Source organism: Phodopus roborovskii, unplaced genomic scaffold, assembly GCF_943737965.1.
Source record: "Phodopus roborovskii unplaced genomic scaffold, PHOROB, whole genome shotgun sequence".
Lineage (NCBI taxonomy): Eukaryota > Metazoa > Chordata > Mammalia > Rodentia > Cricetidae > Phodopus > Phodopus roborovskii.
The window spans coordinates 76,279,719-76,299,875 of NW_026126418.1; the positions used below are offsets into that span (position 1 = coordinate 76,279,719).

At 41.2% G+C, this 20,157-nt stretch overlaps 1 protein-coding gene across 1 annotated transcript; it reads right to left on the reverse strand.

The window, feature by feature from the left end:
- Window positions 1-1,700: 1,700 nt before the first annotated feature.
- Window positions 1,701-11,654, reverse strand: LOC127222826 (N-acetyllactosaminide alpha-1,3-galactosyltransferase). Its single transcript, XM_051185317.1, has 5 exons — window positions 11,578-11,654; window positions 10,709-10,741; window positions 6,869-6,922; window positions 5,316-5,465; window positions 1,701-2,394 (listed from the first exon to the last, which is right to left on the reverse strand). Exons 1-5 carry the CDS (start codon window positions 11,652-11,654, stop codon window positions 1,701-1,703), a joined length of 1,008 nt encoding a protein of 335 aa, XP_051041274.1.
- Window positions 11,655-20,157: the final 8,503 nt, after the last annotated feature.

Sequence of the window (20,157 nt, forward strand, 5' to 3'; positions counted from 1 at the left end):
AATCATTTCCTCATGTTTTTCAGACATTGTCATCTCAGGCAGAGCACTAGCTTATCCCTTTTTAGGATGTTTTCATGTTGCTTATTTTCTCTCTCCTTCCCCCAGAAACGGGGTTTCTCTGTGTAGCTGTGGCTGTCCTGTAACTCACTTTGTAGATCAGGCTGGGCTTGAACTCACAGAGATCCGCCTGCCTATGCCTCCCAAGTGCTGAGATTAAAGGTGTGTACCACCACCACCACCTGGCTGCTTATTTTCATGATTATAAAACTAACATATTTTCAGATCATTAACTATCAAGTGTGTAAAAGCACAAGGAAAAGATGGTAAATGTAATTACACTAACTGATATAATCACACATGATTTGAGATTACAACCTTTATTTTTCCCCTCAACTTTAAAACTAATTTTGCTTTTAACACTGAAAGAGATGCAAACATATGTGCTAGGTATAGTGTTGGGACCCTTTTATGGGGATCCATTCCATCTTGTCAGGAGTTCAGAGAGCTCAAATCACTGTTATTGTCCTGAAGACATTAGCTTCTTACCACAGGATGCCTGGGCCTTGGTGGTGGATGGCTCCTATTTAAATAATAGACTTGGGCCCAGACAGGTTTACACTCACTCTGAAGGCACAGAGAACATGCATGCCTTTAGGATTAGAAGAAGAAATTGCTATTTGCCCTTTGTACATAATAGAAGTCCTCTGCTATTGACCTCACCTTTGGTTGATTACTCAAGTTTGGTGTATGAATAAAGCGGTCCATTCAGATGGACTGAATCTGCCCTCCTGGCATCATATTATGTCTCTGTCCTTTCATCATCAATAGCTAGCCTTTCCCTCATCCACACACTCCCACTCAGGTATGAACTTGGGGCCCCCCGCACAGCTGGTTCCGATTGCAGCCCCATAAAGACAGCTTTTGACAGTAGAGGAAAGAGAAGTTGCCAGAGGAAAACACCATGTAGCTGTTGGGAAGATAGAATGCCAGAAGTTCTCAGGTAAGATAAAACCATGTAGAAATACTTAGATTACTAGTTATGGGTTAATAACTAAGGGAGAGCTAGCCAGAAAGAAGCCTGAGCCATCAGCCAACAGTTTACAATTAATAGAAGCCTTTGTGTGTTCATTGGGGCTAAATGGCTGCTGGTCCAGAAGGGAAAGAAACTCTAACTACACATATGCATATGTATGTGCACATGATAAAGAATTAGAATATAAAAAGGAGATTTGACAAACATTGAGTCATCTTCTGCTTAGCACCTGAACCTTACCCTCTATCCCCAGAATCAGACTGTTATGGGCTTCATGGGTTTTATTCTATGTTTTTTTTTTTCTTCTGTCCATGCAGGCACATATTTTTTAAATGCATGGCTTCTTTTTTTCAATAGGGGGCTACAAGTGTGAACTGTCACTTTCACTTTCTCAGTATAGTTTGAAGACCAGTCCATGATAACACATACGGACACATTTCATTTCTTTCTATGAGTGAGCCATATCTCATTTACAAATATAACCATGCATTGGTTTTCTGTCACCAGACATTTCTCCTGTGTCTCTGCTGCTCTAAGAAATGTCACGCTGTTGGCGGGCTTGCCACTTAGTAATGAAGCTTTATTGTTAAAATATGCCAGGTACTAATTTTCCAAGGAAACTGATACTCATATTTCAATTCAGAAATATGAGGAAAGGGCCATAAAATTATACTTGCTGTCTAAGATATTCATAATTCTTAAAACTCCAAGAAAGTTTAACAATCTCAATATCAGGATTCTGATTATTATGTAAATCCCAGCAAAATTCTGGTGACAAGAGTTTAGTGGGTTTATGGAGAAAGAAATACTTGTTTAAGTGGCTTTCGTCATGCCAAACTGCTTCAATATTATTTTTCTTATCATTCATAATTCCTTTGGCACACTCTCTAGTGATCTTGAGGACCTGTGAGGTTGTGCCTCCAAAAACAGCAGCATGGTAATAAAAGTCTCCCTCCCCCACTGGTATGTAAGCTTCTGATGACTCATTTCTTTCATAAGGCAATTTGTCAGGGCTTTCCTTATACCAATAGGTATGTAACTGAGCTATGGAGTCCCCCAGAGTCTCCAGACCGTAGCTGCCCTTGAAGGTTTGGTCCACATCCATGCAGAAGATATAGTCAACCTCATACTGTATGTGGTCTGTGATGTGTTCACTGATGATCTTCATGCGCATCATACTGATGTCTTGCCACCTCCTCTGTCGCTTAATTTTAAAAACTTTTAATGTTCGAAGACGATTCAGAGTTATCAATGGCATATAGGCAAAGTCATCCAACATGATATAAATGATGACCCTCTGGTCGACCATGAAGAACTTATTAGCAGATGTCAGAAAGTTTCCCAAGTAGTACCAAAGGTAACTGCAAAATAAATATGAAGTAGTTGAGTTTCATCCTTAGGTTTTGGTGGAACATATAAAGTCTCAACTGCCTGGTCCCAGCTTAACTAGCAATGCAAATGAGAAACCAGATAACCAAATCTACCTTAGAGCCCAAGGGCTCTAAGTCCCCTGCTCTAACCACATGGGGCGGGGTGGGCTGTGGGAAGCTCTGGGGTTCAGTATGTTGGACGCCAAGTGAAGGGGATTTAAGGAAGTTCATGAACACCTAAATAATAGATATTTATTTGGGGAGCACTCACACAATGAAGGTAAAGAGCGCCCTGATCTTCTGCCCTTGGAGGCACAGGATGCTGTGATGCAGGATGCTCAGACCACCACTCAAGACAGATCGAGTCAGACCCTTCTTCTTCCTTATAAGGGACCATGTCTGCACACCGAAGACACACCCTAAGGCCAGTACCCCAAATCTATTGGTGGAATGAATTCCCACTACACTAGTCTCTGAGTAGTATAGGAGAAAGTGACACTAACAGGGTCTATAGACCATGGAATGGAAGAGGGGCTCTTCATGAGGATGAATGAAAATTAGTGTGGGAAGGAGGCTCATTTTGGGTTATGGAGTGAAAGCCAGAGTTCAGGGTTGCAGGGTCAATGCAGCAGAGAATATGAGGGGGTCTCTGCCCTGGTTTCTACAGTGGTGCCTTTCTATGTGTGGTTGGCTAAGCATGCAAAGTTAGTGCAGTAGCTGGCGCTCTGTTGCCTGTACTGGTCTGTATTGTGAGCCTTACTGTGGTAGCAGAATCACTGGGCTGGAAAACATTTTCTTATTTCCATTCTTGGAAACCAGGAAGAGATTCCTAGAGTAATGAATGGACTCAGGGAAGTTTGGAAGAGGAAAGGTAGCCATTTAGGAGCTCCACTCCAGGAGTGCTTATATAATACTTAGAAATAAGTCCTGGATATTGGCCTAGACTTTGAGAAATAGGCTAATGATAAATCATAACTAACCATTAAGAGAAAATGTTGTAATTCATCACATCTAATATTATTTGTGAAGTATGAAAAGTATCGCTGAAGTCATTGTGCTATGCTGGGTGCTGTCAATCAAATCCAAGGGAGTCCATATGAAGTGGTGTAGAACATTTTTAAAGGGGGAGTCCATTCACTTGATCATTTAAAACCCTGACATGATATCAATTAAGAAAGTGGAGTCAGTCACCCAGTCTTATTAGTAACTATAATCTGAAAGCAGAGTCCCACAATTAGAGATGGTCTTGAGGTCACACACACATGTCATCGTCCTGTTTTCCTGGATCTTTGTAGTATGTTTCTTGGCCTCATAATACCTTCTCTGCCCCCAAAATAATCAGCAACTGAACTGTCTTAGGACATTACTGTCATTCATGGTGATCTTGGAGTACTCTCTGAAGCAAGATTTGCCATCATTTTTATTTCCCATTTCTACCTCAAGTTTTCTTTGTCATTTACACACACAATCATGTTCATTTTACCCAAACACATCTTGTCCTCTCAAATGTATATCTTCTTTCTTTGCAAAATGTAGAATAAATGTTTTCCAATAAAGCAAACGTTTCTACTTTTCAATGTTACTAAATTTACAGAAAAGTTTCACTGAGTGCTGGAGGAGCTCCCATTCACACCATCCAGCTACTCTTAGCATCCCCTGTAGCCACTGTGCTTTTGTCAAAATGATACCCTCAGCTGTGGTCTACTATTGGCTAAACTATAGATTTCATTCTGATTTCCCAAGTTTTATCTCATAAGAGACTCTTCAGTTGCCCTGGCTCAACCCAGGCAACAATGGCCTTGGTCTTGCCAGCTGCCTGCTCTCCTCTGACCTGCATCCATTCACGTGAGAACGCCTGTGGCTCTGAAGACCTTGGTCAGGTATTTGTCATGGACTTTCATAATCTGTTTCTTTTTTCAAGGGTTTGTTCATTTTATTGTCCTTTTGCAAAGGACTAATTTTGGTTTTTACTTCACTCCAATATTTATTTTTTTATTTTGCTTGTTTTAGGTTGTTTGCTCTTCTTTATCCAGTTTCTTAAAATAAAGGTTAGGTTATATGTTCATATCTACATATGTGTGTGTGTGTGAGAGAGAGAGAGAGAGAGAGAGAGAATATTTATTGTCTATAACATTTCAGAAGACAGAAGATGTGTCCACACCCTTCTATCTTTAAATGGAAATACTGCATTGTGTTTGTTTTCTTTTTTGAGTGGCCGACTTTTATGGCTTTGGTTTTTTGTTTGATTAGGAATTCAGCATAGATTTGCTTTTGTTTTTAAATTACTGGATGGTTTTTACATGTTTTGTGATGCTGTTATGGTTTGGTTTTTCCAGACAGGCTTTCTTTGTGTAGCCTTGGCTATTCTAGACCAAACTGAACTCACAGAGATCTTCCTGCCTCTGCCTCCCTAACTCTGGGATTAAAGGCATGCACCATCACCCCTGGATGTATGCTTTCTTTTTTTAACTTTATGATTAGTGGTCAAACAATGTAGCATATAAATCCTGATGCATAAAATTGCAGCTACCTTATTTTGGTATGTTCCTCTGAAAGTCAATTTGTAGAGTTAAGTGGGATTTTCTGAAGGCAATTTCTTATCACCTGGGAGTACATAGGAGATAGGAAATTAGTGGATTAAATGCAGAGGTAATGAGGAATGGTTATAACAGAAGTATAAACTTGTATTAAGATGACTGGTAAAAGACCCATGAAATTAAGTTAATATTGGAAGGAAGACTATGAAAATAGAAGGAAACTAAGAAACTGAGATGTTTGCCTGTGGCCCAAGTAGGTGATATTTTGAATTATGGCAAGAATTGGCTTAGAGGGAATAATTCTAAAGTAGCATATCTCCCACTTTCTATAAATAAAAGCCTGACTGCAAAGGACACTTTGACATTGTTACCTACCTTCCCACTGCAAACACAACCAGCCCCACAGTAACTGGGTGCTTTTTATAATACGCTTTCAAGACTGACTCATTGTAAGTGTCAGTCCACACAATTGGAGCTGACCATGTGGTAGTTCTCATATGCTTGTGTATCAAGTTCAAGTTGTATCTGTAAGAAAGACAGAATTTTAAAGTAAAACATATCATCATGACATCAGGAGGGTTACTGTCAATACCCAAAGACTTTTATCTGAAGGCAGCATCCCATTGTGTCTAACACAAAACCTTGTATCTGAAGCAGTGTCCCATTGTCTCTAACACAAAGCATTGACAACTCTGATAAACCAGAGAAGCATCATATTAGAAATGGCCAAATCATCAGGGGGATGAGACAGCTGTGAGGTCAAGGTTACCATAGGCTATCGATTGAGACCAGTTCTCAAGAAAAATCTATGAAAACATAAATAATCAAAGGAAAGAAAGAGAAGAAGAGGAGGAGACTAGAAAGATGGTCCAGCCACTAAAAGTGTCTATCATTCTTGCAGAGGACCACAGTTAGTTCCCAGCACTGGGGTGGCTCACAACCATCTGTAACTCCAGCTCCAGGGGATCTAATGCCCTCTTCTGGCCTCTGTGGTCACTACACTCATGTGCACACTCCCATATCCCCACATGTATATAATATGTATATGTACACACACACACACACACACACACACACACACACACACACACAAAGAAAGGAAAGGGAAGAAGTTGGTGGCAGGTCACACCATCATGAAAGCACACACTTACAGTTAAGAAAACATGAAAAGAAAGCCAGGGGAAGCACATGTGCAGATTTGTCCTGTGCACAAGATCGGGCTGTATCTAAGTCCCTTTTTCTGGGCATGAAACCTTCCTCTGGGTTAGGAGTTTCCATTCTCACACCCAGAATAGTGTGACCCTAATCCTCTTTACTCATGGAGTGGCACAGCTTGGAATGCAAAGTGCTTGGGCACATCTAATTATTTGTGCTCAAAATGATGATCACATTGTAATTAGAATATACTTAAGCCTGAAAAAGACTATCATTATCAACAATTTTAGTCTGGATGACAGTGCTTGGTAGAGTATTTCCCCACACTTTGCATGTTGGGAGACTTGTACACTAAAATAGAAACACGTGACAGTGTCAGGGATAGTTAACCGAGGGCCCTTCACTTTTCACAGAAAACCTGAACCGTTTAAGAAATTTTAGTTAGACCTCTTACAAACTTGAGAAACAGAATTAATGACTGTAAGCATTTTATGTACAAGTGTGTTTCATGCACACAATAGCAGATATGTCTATTTCAGTTGATGCAAACACTGTAGCAAGATTGCCCAGAGTTGGGCTTGGGTGATGGCTCAGTGGTTAGAGCACTTGATGTTCTCTCTAGTGGAGGACTCCAGTCTGCTACCGGCGGCGGCACATGGTGGTTATAACCCTGTCGTGCCTCCTTGGCACTCAGCACACACACTCCCAACAGTACCCCTGGAGCCACCTGTCAACATTTATGAATTAACCTCACGCAGGGTTTGCATTCTTACGTGGAATTAAACCAGTTTGATGATATCTGTAGTTCTGGCTGGTCTTTCACAGACCTAAAAGATAGAAAAATTATAAAATTCACAATGAGCAACACTGATGAGTCCCAATAGCATTAGCATGGAAACTGTGCGTCCCAGCAGCCTTCATGGGTTTCTTTAGTTCTGCTGTCCACTCATCTAGTTCAAGGAGAATTTAAAGTTCCCTCAGCTTCCTGCCATCTCACTTCCAAGTTTGCCTCAGACTCTGAATTTTCTGGAGTTTTGTTTGTTTTATTTGAGTCAGGGTCTTACTATATAGCCATGGCTGGCCACGGACTCACAGAAATTGGGCTCTCTAGCCTTGCCCTGCGTTTTTGTTATTGCTTTTGTTTTTTCAACAGTGGAAAGAGATCCATTTCCTTTCTTACATGAGCCTTAAATATCCTTTTGCTGAGGAGTCCTCATCTGAGACTTGATGGTAATTTTCATGAGGGTTTCTCTGAGAGTGTCTGCTTCCCCACGTGACATGTTCTTGGCATTCTTGCTGCTCTGCTTGTTGTTGCTTACACACAACGTGAACTTCTCCATGAACTGGATATTCAGCGTCCTTTCTGGAGGTCTTGAGTGTTTTGGACACCATCCAGGACAGTGTTTAATGCTGAAGTCATAGACTCACTTCCTGTTCAAAGATTTTTACCTCATTAAACCTGTCTGCATTGGTGAGTCATAACAATAGAGTCACTCCTGGAAGCCCACCATCAAATCCTGTGGCCTCACCTAGCTCCACCCCCCCTCCCACCAGTGTCCTCAACCCATCATCTCTCTTTCTGTGTTATTACGATAGCTTCCTAACAGGACTCACTGTTTGAGTGTTTTGGTTCTGGTGTTGGGGAATGGTCCATGGCTTCATGCTTGCTAAATAAGCACTCTCCCTTGAGCTTTATCCCCAACTGGAAGATTTAACATTTTTCACAGGCTGAAGAATGCCATGGGCTTCCATATGCCCATCTTCCAAAATCAGCAGGCTGCTTCCTGTCTGCCCCATTTCCATTCAGTCTCCAGATTTCTGCTTGGCTTCTGCAGCCCCACGTTTACCATGTTATCATTCAGTTTCACAGTGTTCAGTAGTTTCCCACATCTTAAAAACCATGTCCACACTCCTTATATGGCCACAAATTTCCCATGACCTATCTTTTATGCTACTTCAGCCAGACCTCTTTCCAGACACTTTTCATAGCTTTTCTGATTCTTTGGTCTTTTTCAAACTTCCTTAATCATACTGCAACTTGAGCCAGCTGATTTCCATGTAGCCTTCAGAGTTGATTTAAGCTATCCCTTACTTAGTGAAGTTTTTCCTAATCTGCTGGATAAGACTAGAGCTCCCTTATTAATAGCTCACACTATTTTAATACTTTCCTATTATCTAACTTATTCCACATATTAAACACGGAGATAGACACTATCATCATCATTATTCATTCCCATTTTACTAGATAAAAAAGTAGAGGCACAAAGGTCTTTTATTACCCTACCCTAAGTCATTTTCATCTTTGCTACACACTCTAGTGGCAACTTAGGTAGAAGGGCACCGTGGAGACTTCATCTTAAGCAGAGCTAGTGAAGGAATTGGGCATGCATGGAGCTGGGTGCGGTGATATCTTGTTTATATTCTAACAAAGTTTGCCCAGAGATCAGAGGGTGGAGCTAGTCACTAGCTAACCATAGAGGTCTGGAGGTCTGTATAGACAGACAGGAAGTGAGATGGCTAGGTGGACAGAGGAACATAGGCAGAGGAGACAGGAACTAGCTCTCTTTTCAGTCTGAGGATTTCATAGAAGTAAGATCTATAGTGGCTGGTTGCTCTGCTTCTCTGATCTTTTAGCTTTCACTCCCTAATATCTGACTCTGGGCTTTTATTATTAAGACCTATTAGAATTCATGCTACAGCTGGATTTTGCTATAAGATTATGTTGAAGGCAGGGTGTGACTAAGACATGGCACTGGACTCTGACTGACATTGCCTTTGGACAGTGTGTATTGGTGTGTTAGGTTGAAGAACTCTATCTCTAGGAGAACTAATGGTAATAGAAGGTATTATTATTAGAATATATTATAGTAAATACATTTGCCAGGGTGGGGCATGGTGGCTCATACTTTTAGTTCCAGCTCTTGGGAAGACAGAGCCAGTTCCAGAACAGCCAGGGCAACACAGAGAAACTCTGTCTCAGAAAGATAGAAAGGAAGAAAGAAAGAACAAATTAAGTAGAGTAGACAGACAGACAAACAAACAAATAAATAAATAAACAAATAAATAGATTTGCCAGGAAGTCTATTAACCCATTTCCCTTTCTACCATCTGCTGTAATGGATACTCCTTGGATGTTCATATCTTTGCCAGGAAGTGGGTTCTGTTGCATTTGAGTTGCTGAAAGTTACTGTTCTCTGTTATCCATTGTGATAGAGAGAGGAAATATGCTTCTTTACTTATTTAAGGTGGGTTGTTGTATATCCCAGGCTGGCCTTAAACTTACTGTATAGCTAAAGTAACATTGAACTCCTGATCTCTCTACCTCCATTCTCTGAGTGCTGGATTACAAGCAAGCACCACTGTGCACCAACTCCATTCCTTCTCAGTACATTACATTCATGCACAGTCTAAGTCAACCTGGTCCTTTCAGAGTGTTATGAGTTACAGAGTCATCACAAGACATGTCACTGGACACAATAAGCATCAGAGAGTAGAGCTGCTACACACCACTGTGGGTTGATGGCAGTCCTCTCCAAATCCACCATTATGAGGCTGCTGCAATCTCCTGACAGTTTTTTATTACTATTATTTCTTTTAATTTTGAAATTATACTCTAGCCAGGTAGTGATGGAGCATGCCTTTGATCCCAGCACTCTGGACAGAGGCAGGTAGATCTCTGTGAGTTTGAGGTCAGTCTGATCTACAGAATGAGTTCCAGGACAACCAGGACAAAGAGAAACCCTGTCTCAAAGAACAAAAAACAAAGCAAAACAAAACAAAAAAACCCACTATATTCCTAAATATAACCTGTTTAGTCCATATAATGTTACTTGTATATACATTTTCAGAGTTGACCATTTGATACGGGATAACCAATTGCTGTGGTTTTCCCTAGGGAAGAGTTTCTCCCACTCTGGGCGTTTCTTATTTGCATGTGGTTCTTTGTATAGGGCTGAGGGCCTGTGGTAGCCCCTCCCCCTCCACTTTGCTGTGTCTACTGACATTGTCCTTGTTCAGCTCCTGTTTAGGCAGTCATGTTGCTGAGACTTCATGGCTGTGGCTTCTGACAGTCTTTAATCAAGCCTTGTACCTGTGTGCTTGCCCTGAGCTTTCAAAGAGACAAAGTGTTGTGTAGTATTTTGTTTGTATCTGACAAATAATGCTTTCTTGGAGTCAGAGGGCAAAGCTAGCCACTAGTTAATCATCGATGTCTGGAGGAGTGTACAGAGAGGAAATAGGAAGTGATAAGGTGGAGAGAGAATCTCAGCCCTTTGTGACAGAGGAATAAGAGAGGTAGGAAGCAACTGGCAGTTGCTCCAGTTTTCTCATATTCTGGGTTCTTATCCCAATGTTTGACTCCTGATTTTTTTATTAAGATTAATTAGATTTACAATTCTGCCTCCTGTTGATATATTTTCATGGTAATTCCCACCCTATCTGTTTTTCTTTTGATTCTTGACATTCTAAATTTTATTATCACCAACATGTTTGTAAACATGTGCTTGCTGGTTTAGTCTAACTGAAGGAAACATGGATTCATGGGTAGCCCAAGCTTTTCATCCAACTTTGTCCTCAAAGGACAGGTTGTACCATATTTTTAAATAAAAACTTACCAGCACTGATATATCATCTGCAGTTTCTTTGTACTTAGGGTTAAAAAAAAACAAACAAACAAATAACACTATATTACTTTGAAATGTATACAAAGGGTTTCCACAAGTCATTTAGCTTTATTAACTAATATTGCAAAATATACTACTGGAAATGCATTATTGCTGTCCAGATAATGTAGTAAACATGGTACAGACCTTTAAATTGGAGGCTCATGTCCTATATATTCATTTTTGCTTTACCATCTGGAGACCGAATTCGTGGCCTTGTTCAAGCTAGGCAGTGTTCCACCACCAAGCCAGAATTCCCCAACCCTTTGCTACATTTACAAAACATGTCCCACTGCCTTATAATTCTTGGAGACAAATATATGCAATTAATTCACGTTATTAATATAAACTTGTTCATTAGATAGGAAGTCCTTCTATTCATTTCACATTTATGGAGTGAATATAATATTTTGTACATTAAGTCACCAACAGTAGGATCTCTTTCTTTAACGATGTCACCTGTTTCCAAAAGCAGTTTCTCTTTAACTTTTCTTTAGACAGGATTTCTCTGTGTAATAGCCCTGACTATCCTGGAACTTGCTCTGTAAACCAGATTGGGCTCCAACTCAGAGATCTGCCTATCTGCCTTCTGAGTGCTGGGGTTAAAGGCCACCACACCAGACTATCTCTAGCATTTTTTTTAAATCTTTGCTATAATTAGAAACAAAGGGTGGGGACAAAGGGCTTTATCTATGCAGACCTGCTTGGGTATAATTCCTTTATGTACAGATTGATGCATCCAGCTGCTGATTTACTTATTGGGCAATCCCTTTAATTTTCCAACTCACATATAAGAATACAACATTAAGGTTCACTGTTACCTGAAATAGTATTCTCTATACAGGGCACACAGAGACATTAAAATCAATAACAACCAGATTAATATTTTGTATCTCATTCTTTTCCTGAAGGAAAAAGGAGAATATAAAAGTTGAATTAGTATAGTGCTATCTAAAGAGTGGATACAGAACAGTGGGAAACGGTGTATACAGAATGAGCTGTGGGGAACCCCGTGTATACAGAGGGAGCTGTGGGAAATCTTGCTTCTTGTGGCTTCTCCTAGTGCACTAACTTGCCGTTAAGGCATTGTGGCTCCTTGGATATCTGTCTACACAAAAACACAGTTGTGTCAGTGAGCATACTTGCTTTTTAGTCAGCTACCAATTAACTGCTTTCATCCAGCCTCAATGCATTTGTATTCTCTAAACTACAAGAGCTTTATCTTAGAGAAACAAAAGTTAAAATTCTACTTCTCAGCCTAAATCTCACTGTGGGGTATCAGTCGAAAGCTGTTTGTGAAAATACTCACCTGTGCTAGGTTTGGGCTAAGGGCTTCCCAGGTCACACTCACCTGCAGCAGCCTCTTTTGCTTCACACTCTCAGCTTCTGTAAATGAAATGACAAATACCCATACTGTGACTATGAGTCTTCAAAAGAAGTCTGCCAAGTACACTTGGCTACTAGAGGCTACAGGTGGCACATACTGTATGATGGGCCCAACCAGAAGGCCAACCTTTTCCCTTCTCTTTCTACCCAAAAATCAAAGGCAACTTGAATATGCCCACATATTATGGACTATGCATCATCACCTACATGTCATAGGACTTCCAAGGTCTATAGAAGAGGACCCCTGTGTGGGACTGATCTCTCCTCAGAGTCCTTACTGTGATGTTTTGCCCCGACATTTACAACTCCCCTCATCCCTTAGCTCAGTGTCCCCCTTGAATCCTGAATACTGAGACTTTCCAACTGTGAGACTATAGACTTGTACACTTATAAATGAAATTGCTAAGTCTTTATAGTCATATGGTGTTGTGATGATTGCAGCAGGAAGGGCACTGACTGATAGCAGTGTACGGTTCATGCTTCTTCTCAAAAGTAATTGAAAATAAAATTTGTTTCCTGTGCTGCCTTGAGGCTCAACTGCAATGTTTAGGCTACCTTGGATTTTAGCCTGCAGTTTTTACAAAACCTAGCCAATCATGCAAGGCATCCCTGTAACCCCAGTGCTCTCAGAGGCAGAGGTAAGAGTGTCAGTGCAAGCTTGAGGCCAGTCTACAATCCACAGTGAGATCCTAGCTCAAAAGTCAAACAAAAAGGCCTGGACCTGAGTTCGAGCTCCAGAACTAACATGGTAGAAGGAGATTACCAATCCTTCCATGTCATCTTCTGACCTTCACATATGTATACATATACCACCCCCACATATACACAAATAAATATAATAAAATGCTCCTCCTTTTTAATGATGGAGTTTCACTGTGTAGCCCAGCCTGGCCAGCAGCAAGCTGTATAGATCAGGATGCCCTGAACTCAGAGATCCTCCTGCCTCTGCCTCATGAGTACTGGGACTAAAGATGTGTGCCCTCATGTCACGTGTAAAGGTTTTTTAAAAAAGTTGCAAAATCATGCTATTTAATCCAATCCAAATGAAATTATCCGTATATAGAAAAAACAGCTAGCTGTCAGTTCAGGTAACAATAAGAATAACCTCTTACCAATTATTTTTCCCAGATCATGAAATAATTCCATACAAGTTCTTCATCAGACCCTTGCCACTCATGGAGACTTTTATAAGGGAAGTGTTTGAAAGCTAATCCAATGTGTCTGTTTGTCACTCCACACTTGCGCGTTTCCATTATTCCAGTCTTTGGAATGTGGAATGTTTTGATTATTCCAATCTTTGTGGATGGTGATGACATCAGTCTCTTGGTGATGAAAGAACCAGGTTGTGACCTTAACAATTCATGTGCTGGAGTTTATTTTTCATAATCTGAAGACTAGACTTGAACTGTTTTTATTTAAAGGCATTTGTTTGAGAATTTCATGCATGGCTACTGTGCTTATATAGTTCCACCCTCTGATGCCTTCAGTCTCTCTCCACACTCCCTCTCAAATGTATTATTATCACCTCTTCCATAAATAAGTAAACATATTTACATGTATGTGTAAAATTTACTGAGTCCGCTTAGTGTTGTTTATGTATACATGTGTTTATGCATGTATAAGGATGATCAGTTGGAACTGGAGCCCCCAACAAGGAGCTCATCCCTGCAAAACAACAGATCCTCCCTTTCTCTGCAGCTATCAATTGCCTCTAGCTCTTCTTCTAGGGGTGGGATTTGTCACAGCTCCCCTATCGGTAGTGGGATGTTGACTGGTATTGCCATTATATAGGTCTTGTTTAGGTGACCACACTATTTCAGTCTCATGGTGCAACTTCCCTGTCATCTAGAGGACATTTATCTTGAAGCAGGCATTGCAGTTTTCTGGCTCTTATAATCTTTCTGCCCCCTCTCCCATGAAGTTCCCTGAATGTTAAATAGAGCAGTTGGGGCTTAGCACTATGGTCTATGTTTTGGCCCATTGTAACCTCCATCTGTTGAAGAAGGAAGCTAATTTGGTGAGTGGTGTGAGCTACATTTACCTATGGGTATAAAGATACACACTGACAATATAGTTAGAAATTAGATTGCTTAGAAGAAATAGCAGTAGTAGGTTTTCCTCAATGGTCTATGACCTCTCCAGATAGGTTTACAGAACCAGGCATAATTCCGCCTTCTATTGATCAGGCCCTGTGTCCAATTAGACAGCTGTTGATTACCCCAAGGTAAAAGTGTCACTGTGTGCCATTGGGAGATATATTAGTCAGGGTTCTCTAAAGAAACAGAAATGATAGACTTGTGTGTATTCATCTCATTGGTTCTGTTTCTCTAGCAAACCCTGAGTGTTCTAGACACTGTTCTATTGATCTGAAGAGACACCATGCCTAAGGCAACTCTTATAAAAGAAAACATCCAGTTGGAGCTGGCTTACGGTTTCAGAGCTTTAGTCCATCATCATCATGGCAGGGAACCTGAAGGCATGGTAATGGAGAAATAGCTGAGAGCTACATTCAAATCCGCAGACAGCAGGAAGGGTGACACAAGGACCGCCGTGCGCTTTTAAAACCTCAAAGCCTGACCTCAGTGATATTCTTCCTCCAACGAGGCCACACCTCCTAATCCTTCTCAAATAGTGCTACTCCCTGATGGCTAAGCATCCAAATATGCAAGCCTACAGCAGGAGTGGGGGAACATTCTTATTTAAGCCACCGCATTAATAGACTTGTCTTTGTGCCCCTTTGAGCCAATGTGCTGTTTCATTCAGAAAATTGGTGGTGGCAAACGCCTTTAATCCCAGCTCTTGGGAAGCAAAGGCAGGTTGATCTCTGTGAGTTCAAGGCCAGCCTGGTCTACAGAGTGACTTCCAGGACAACCAAAGCTACACAGAGAACCTATGTCTTAAAAAAACCAAAGGGGGAAAAAAGAAAGAAAAGAAAAAGGAAAGAAAGAAAAAAGATTTTAGAGAAGATAAACAAGGACTTTTAAAGATTTACTAGGACCCACAGGAGAAGCCAACCTTCAGGTGCCCTACTCGGAGCCTCCTGAGGACTGGGGCCTGTGCAAGCATGAGGGAGCCCGGCCTGGCAGACCAGCCTATCCAGAGTCTGCCAGAACCCTGGTCTTGCCTCCACCCAAGGAAGGAGCCCCCCTTCTGGTGCCTTGCCTCCTGAAGACTGGGGACTGCACACAGGGTAACCTGTCCCTGCAGACCAGCCCATCCAGAGTCTTTCAGTGCCCTAGTTCCACCACCACCCACTGGAAGAGAACTTTGGTCCTGTACCTACCAAGAGAGGAAGAGACCCCACTGGTGTGCACTGGAAGAAAGGGTGGGTAGACGACAGGATAAGAACACAGTCAACAACAGAAAGATCAATATGATGCCACCAGGGTGTAGGGGCTCCACACCAGCAATGCCTGAACATCCAACACAGATGAAGAAGAAGAGAATGACCCTGAAAACAACCTAATGTAGATGATAGACCCTAAAAGAGGAAATAAGAACATCATTTAAAGAAATGGAAGAAAAAACAAACCAAAAATTGCAAGACACAATTCAAACAATGTAAGGTTTGAAAGCTGAAATAGAGAAAATTAAAAAAAAAAAAAACCCACACAGTCTGAGGGAATGCTGGAAATAAAAAAGGTGGGTAAATGATCAGGAACTACATGTGCAAGCATAACCAACAGAATATAAGAGATGGAAGAGAGAATCTCAGGTGATGAAGATATACTAGGAGAACTACATTCATCTACAAAAGAAAATCCTAAATTCAACAAATCCCTAAAACAAAATATCTAGGAAATATGGGACACTGTGAAAAGGCCAAACCTAAGAATAACAGATATAGAAGAAGGTGAAATAAACGGAACTGAGCCCTTACCCACCCACTCTGGCCAGAAGCCATCACACTTCAGCATCCCTATCACAATTTTTTAAGCATTTTCTTTAATACCTTTGTGTCTATGTGTCTAGACTGTTTCTTTTGGAGGGTTGGGGATGGGGAAGAGAGGTTGTCATAGAAGCCATCTATGTTTTCATTCTCAACTGTGAGTGTCTGCATTTTCTTTTTTGTGGGTCTGTGGAAGAATTAGGGTCACTCCAGGATGAATTTTAAGTTCAGCAGTATCAGGGGAGCTGACTGCCATTGCTTCTCAAAAGGCCTTTTTAATTGTGTACAATTTACACCTCTTTGTTGTTGTTGTTTTGGGGGGGCAGAATTTCTCTGTATTGTTTTGGAACCTGGAACTTGCTCTGTACAACAGGCTGGCCCTGTACTCACAGAAATCTGCCTGCCTGTGCCTCCCAGGCCTGTGCTGGGATAAAAGGCATGTGCCCCCAATGCCTGGCTACAATTTACAGCTCTTAGCAAGTCAATTTCTACATACCAAAACCTTATTTGGAATCAAGGAACAGAATACTGAAGCCATTCTCAGGCCTCTCCTACCAGTTTTACAAAGACTTCCAACCCTTCAGGCAGAACTCAGATAAGAATCAAACCCTTCAAATATAAGGTGACACTCACAAAGCTTAGATTTCAGAATTCAAGCCAGATGCAATGCTCTGTGGGATCTCTGCGACTTGGGAGTCTGCAGTCATTAATGCCACTATGATCTGTTCCACGAATCCGGCGAAGGCCTAGAGATTAAAATAAAGAGACAAGACATCAGGTCATTCATTCAATGGCAACGTCGGAATGCCGAATGTCATTTATTGAGGGGAAGAATACTGATTGAGGGGCTTAAATACTGATTTACAGCACAGTGGAAAATAACAGGATTTTTAGGCTTAGCTCCTCCCCACGAGGTGTGTGTTGCCACGAAGTGTGTGTTATCAAAACGAGAAGAGTACCAATTACGGCTTTGGGGCAAGGAGTCCAGCCAACAGCTTCAGGCTTGCTCAAGGCGCCTCGGGAGTCCATGCAGGGCCCTACAGGTCCCCCCCCTTCTTTTAATATAAACTAACACCTGCTTTAGGTGGCAGAGAAGGTCAGCATAATTCCTTACCTGTCATTGGAGAGGTCACCCAGCCCCATAACCTCCCTGTCTTAGGTTGCATATTTGCCCCCTTCTGTCTTACCCCTCTCTGGTGAATAATTTGTCAGCCACAAAACACATGGGCAGAGGCGTTTTCTCTTGAGCCAAAGACAGTAGAATCTGTCTTGTTTGAAAGTTGGCCTGGGCCTGTCTAATCCTGTGCTGAAGTAGCACCAAGTGCAAGGGCTACAAACCCCAGTGAGAGAGAGCTTGCCCATTCTCTAAATAATCTGCCCACAAGTTGAATCCTTGTAAAACATCTTCTGCACTGGCAGGTGGTACTCAGGATTCACTGATGTTAATGATCTGCATGGCTAAAGCATTTGTATAATTTGAAAATTGATCATTCCATAATTCCTGGAGAAAAATAATGCATTAACATAGATATGTGTGAAAGACAGAGAAGAAGACCATATAAGCCTCTCAGAAAAAAATTCAAGTGTTCATATAGGAGATTAGCTTGTAGATTTAGTTTAAAAATGCCAATTTGTGCTAGATAATCAAGTATGTTTTGGGTGGCTAAGACATCAGCCAAATCACCTGATAGTTGATCCACTGTGCTTGCAGTATTTACAGATTGGGAGAGGGCTATCCTAGAAACTGTTGCTTCAGTGGCAGAGGCAGCACTGGCAGCCGTGATCCCGAAATCTCCTTTCCTCTCTGCTGCACACATTGGTCATCTGTAGAGGTCTCTGGCATAGGTACCACCTGGGGTACATGGCCCATGACGGCTGTTACTTCATATTTCCAGCAGCTAACCAGTTAGCAGACCTGCAGAGAATAATTGAGACTTCCTCCAAAATTAGTAGCATTAGTTACAACAAAAACGAAGGGGACCAGAATACACGTGCCTGAGATGAAGGTGAAATTCTTATCCTTTGGATCAGAGTGTAAATTTATAGCTGCTTGACCCAAACTATAATTAGTGGTCAGGAAAAAGGGACCACATATGGCTACTCAGCCCCACAGGCATCAAGAATGGGTAGAGTCTTGATGAAGGCCCATTGGACATTCTTGCTGGCTGTTACAATCACTGTCCCTCCCCATATGGTGAATCAGATGCTCAGGCACCCAAACAGGGTTATCTGCATCTTGTGGAAAGACACAAACTGACCCTCTGGCCCTTACTAGTACTGGGTCGGGCCATCACCTTTTTCCAGTTCTTCCACATAACTGAGCCATAGTCAGATGACTGAGGACACCAATGCCTGAGGGGCGTAGATCGAGCAGCACCATCAATAGTTAAAAAAAAATATAAAGGACAAGAGAAAGGTGATTATGAGGAGACCCTGTAAACTCCCCCTTTTTTGTTTTATGAAGATAGGCTTTAATTGTGCGATCAGTGGTCAAGGTGGGGGCAATTCTATGCCCAACAGGCCATTAGCTGAGGTGAGATTGAATTCCAGCAGGAGCAACAACAGTGTCCAACATATTTTCGGTAAAGTGCACGGTGCTGTCAGGAGCAACAGTGTCTCATGTCAATGGAGTACTAATATTAAAACATTTAAATGCCATGTTCTGCATGTCTATGAAGTGATTGAAGATTAAGCATCTATATCTGACTAATCTCATAGGTACAGGAAATGTGAGTGAAGATAATCTGTAATACTCGGGAACTTAGCTAAAAAGACTGATTAAAACTTCCCTGAGTAAAGCAGGAACAAATACTTAAACAATATAACTATTTACATATACATACATGTAAATCCCTAAAATAGAGGTAGAGTATAAGTGTCAAGACAAGAGGTAGAACTATAAAGGGCAGCAAGATAAATATCCCAAACTGTATCAATATACAAAATGTCTTGAATACAAGAAAAGTATACACACATAGAATATGGTAAAAAATAATGTGCATAAAACATTGTAAGTGGAAATATTTAACACAATATAACAAAATATAAACTTAATTTTACATAGCTTACCACATAAAAATACACAACAATGTAAGCTGTAAAATACTATCTCATTCTTACTCAAATTCTCAAGAAAATAGGCTAATCTACCTATATCCCATTTAAACTATACCTTTCCCAACCATTCCCTATTCCTGTCTAAAAGATAAACTTGAGTGTAAGCATCACCCAATCCCAAATAACTAAAACCAACCCAAAGACGATGACTATTATTCCAAAATTCCAATGGTAGGGAAAGAGGGTGTCGTTATCTTAAGAATTTCACCTTCATCTCAGGCACTTGTATTCTGGTCCCCTTCGTTTTTGTTGTAACTAATGCTACTAATTTTGGAGGAAGTCTCAATTGTTCTCTGCAGGTCTGCTGACTGGTTAGCTGCTGGAAATATGAAGTAACAGCCGTCATGGGCCATGTACCCCAGGTGGTACCTATGCCAGAGACCAACATGCTACAGATGACCAACATGACCAGTAGAGAGGAAAGGAGATTTCGGGATCACGGCTGCCAGTGCTGCCTCTGCCACTGAAGCAACAGTTTCTAGGATAGCCCTCTCCCAATCTGTAAATACTGCAAGCACAGTGGATCAACTATCAGGTGATTTGGCTGATGTCTTAGCCACCCAAAACATACTTGATTATCTAGCACAAATTGGCATTTTTAAACTAAATCTACAAGCTAATCTCCTATATGAACACTTGAATTTTTTCTGAGAGGCTTATATGGTCTTCTTCTCTGTCTTTCACACATATCTATGTTAATGCATTATTTTTCTCCAGGAATTATGGAGTGATCAATTTTTAAATTATACAAATGCTTTAGCCATGCAGATCATTAACATCAGTGAATCCTGAGTACCACCTGCCAGTGCAGAAGACGTTTTACAAGGATTCAACTTGCAGGCATATTATTTAGAGAATGGGCAAGCTCTCTCTCACTGGGGTTTGTAGCCCTTGCACTTGGTGCTACTTCAGCACAGCATTAGACAGGCCCAGGCCAACCTTCAAACAAGACAGATTCTACTGTCTTTGGCTCAAGAGAAAACGCCTCTGCCCATGTGTTTTGTGGCTG

Coding starts and splice junctions, on each gene's coding strand:
- LOC127222826 (XM_051185317.1), bottom strand. CDS start 11,654: ATGAGATACAAAATATTAATCTGGTTGTTATTGATTTTAATGTCTCTG. Junction 10,742..11,577: donor TATAGAGAATACTATTTCAG/GTAACAGTGAAC, acceptor TTTAACCCTAAG/TACAAAGAAACTGCAGATGA. Junction 6,923..10,708: donor CAGATGATATATCAGTGCTG/GTAAGTTTTTAT, acceptor TCTATCTTTTAG/GTCTGTGAAAGACCAGCCAG.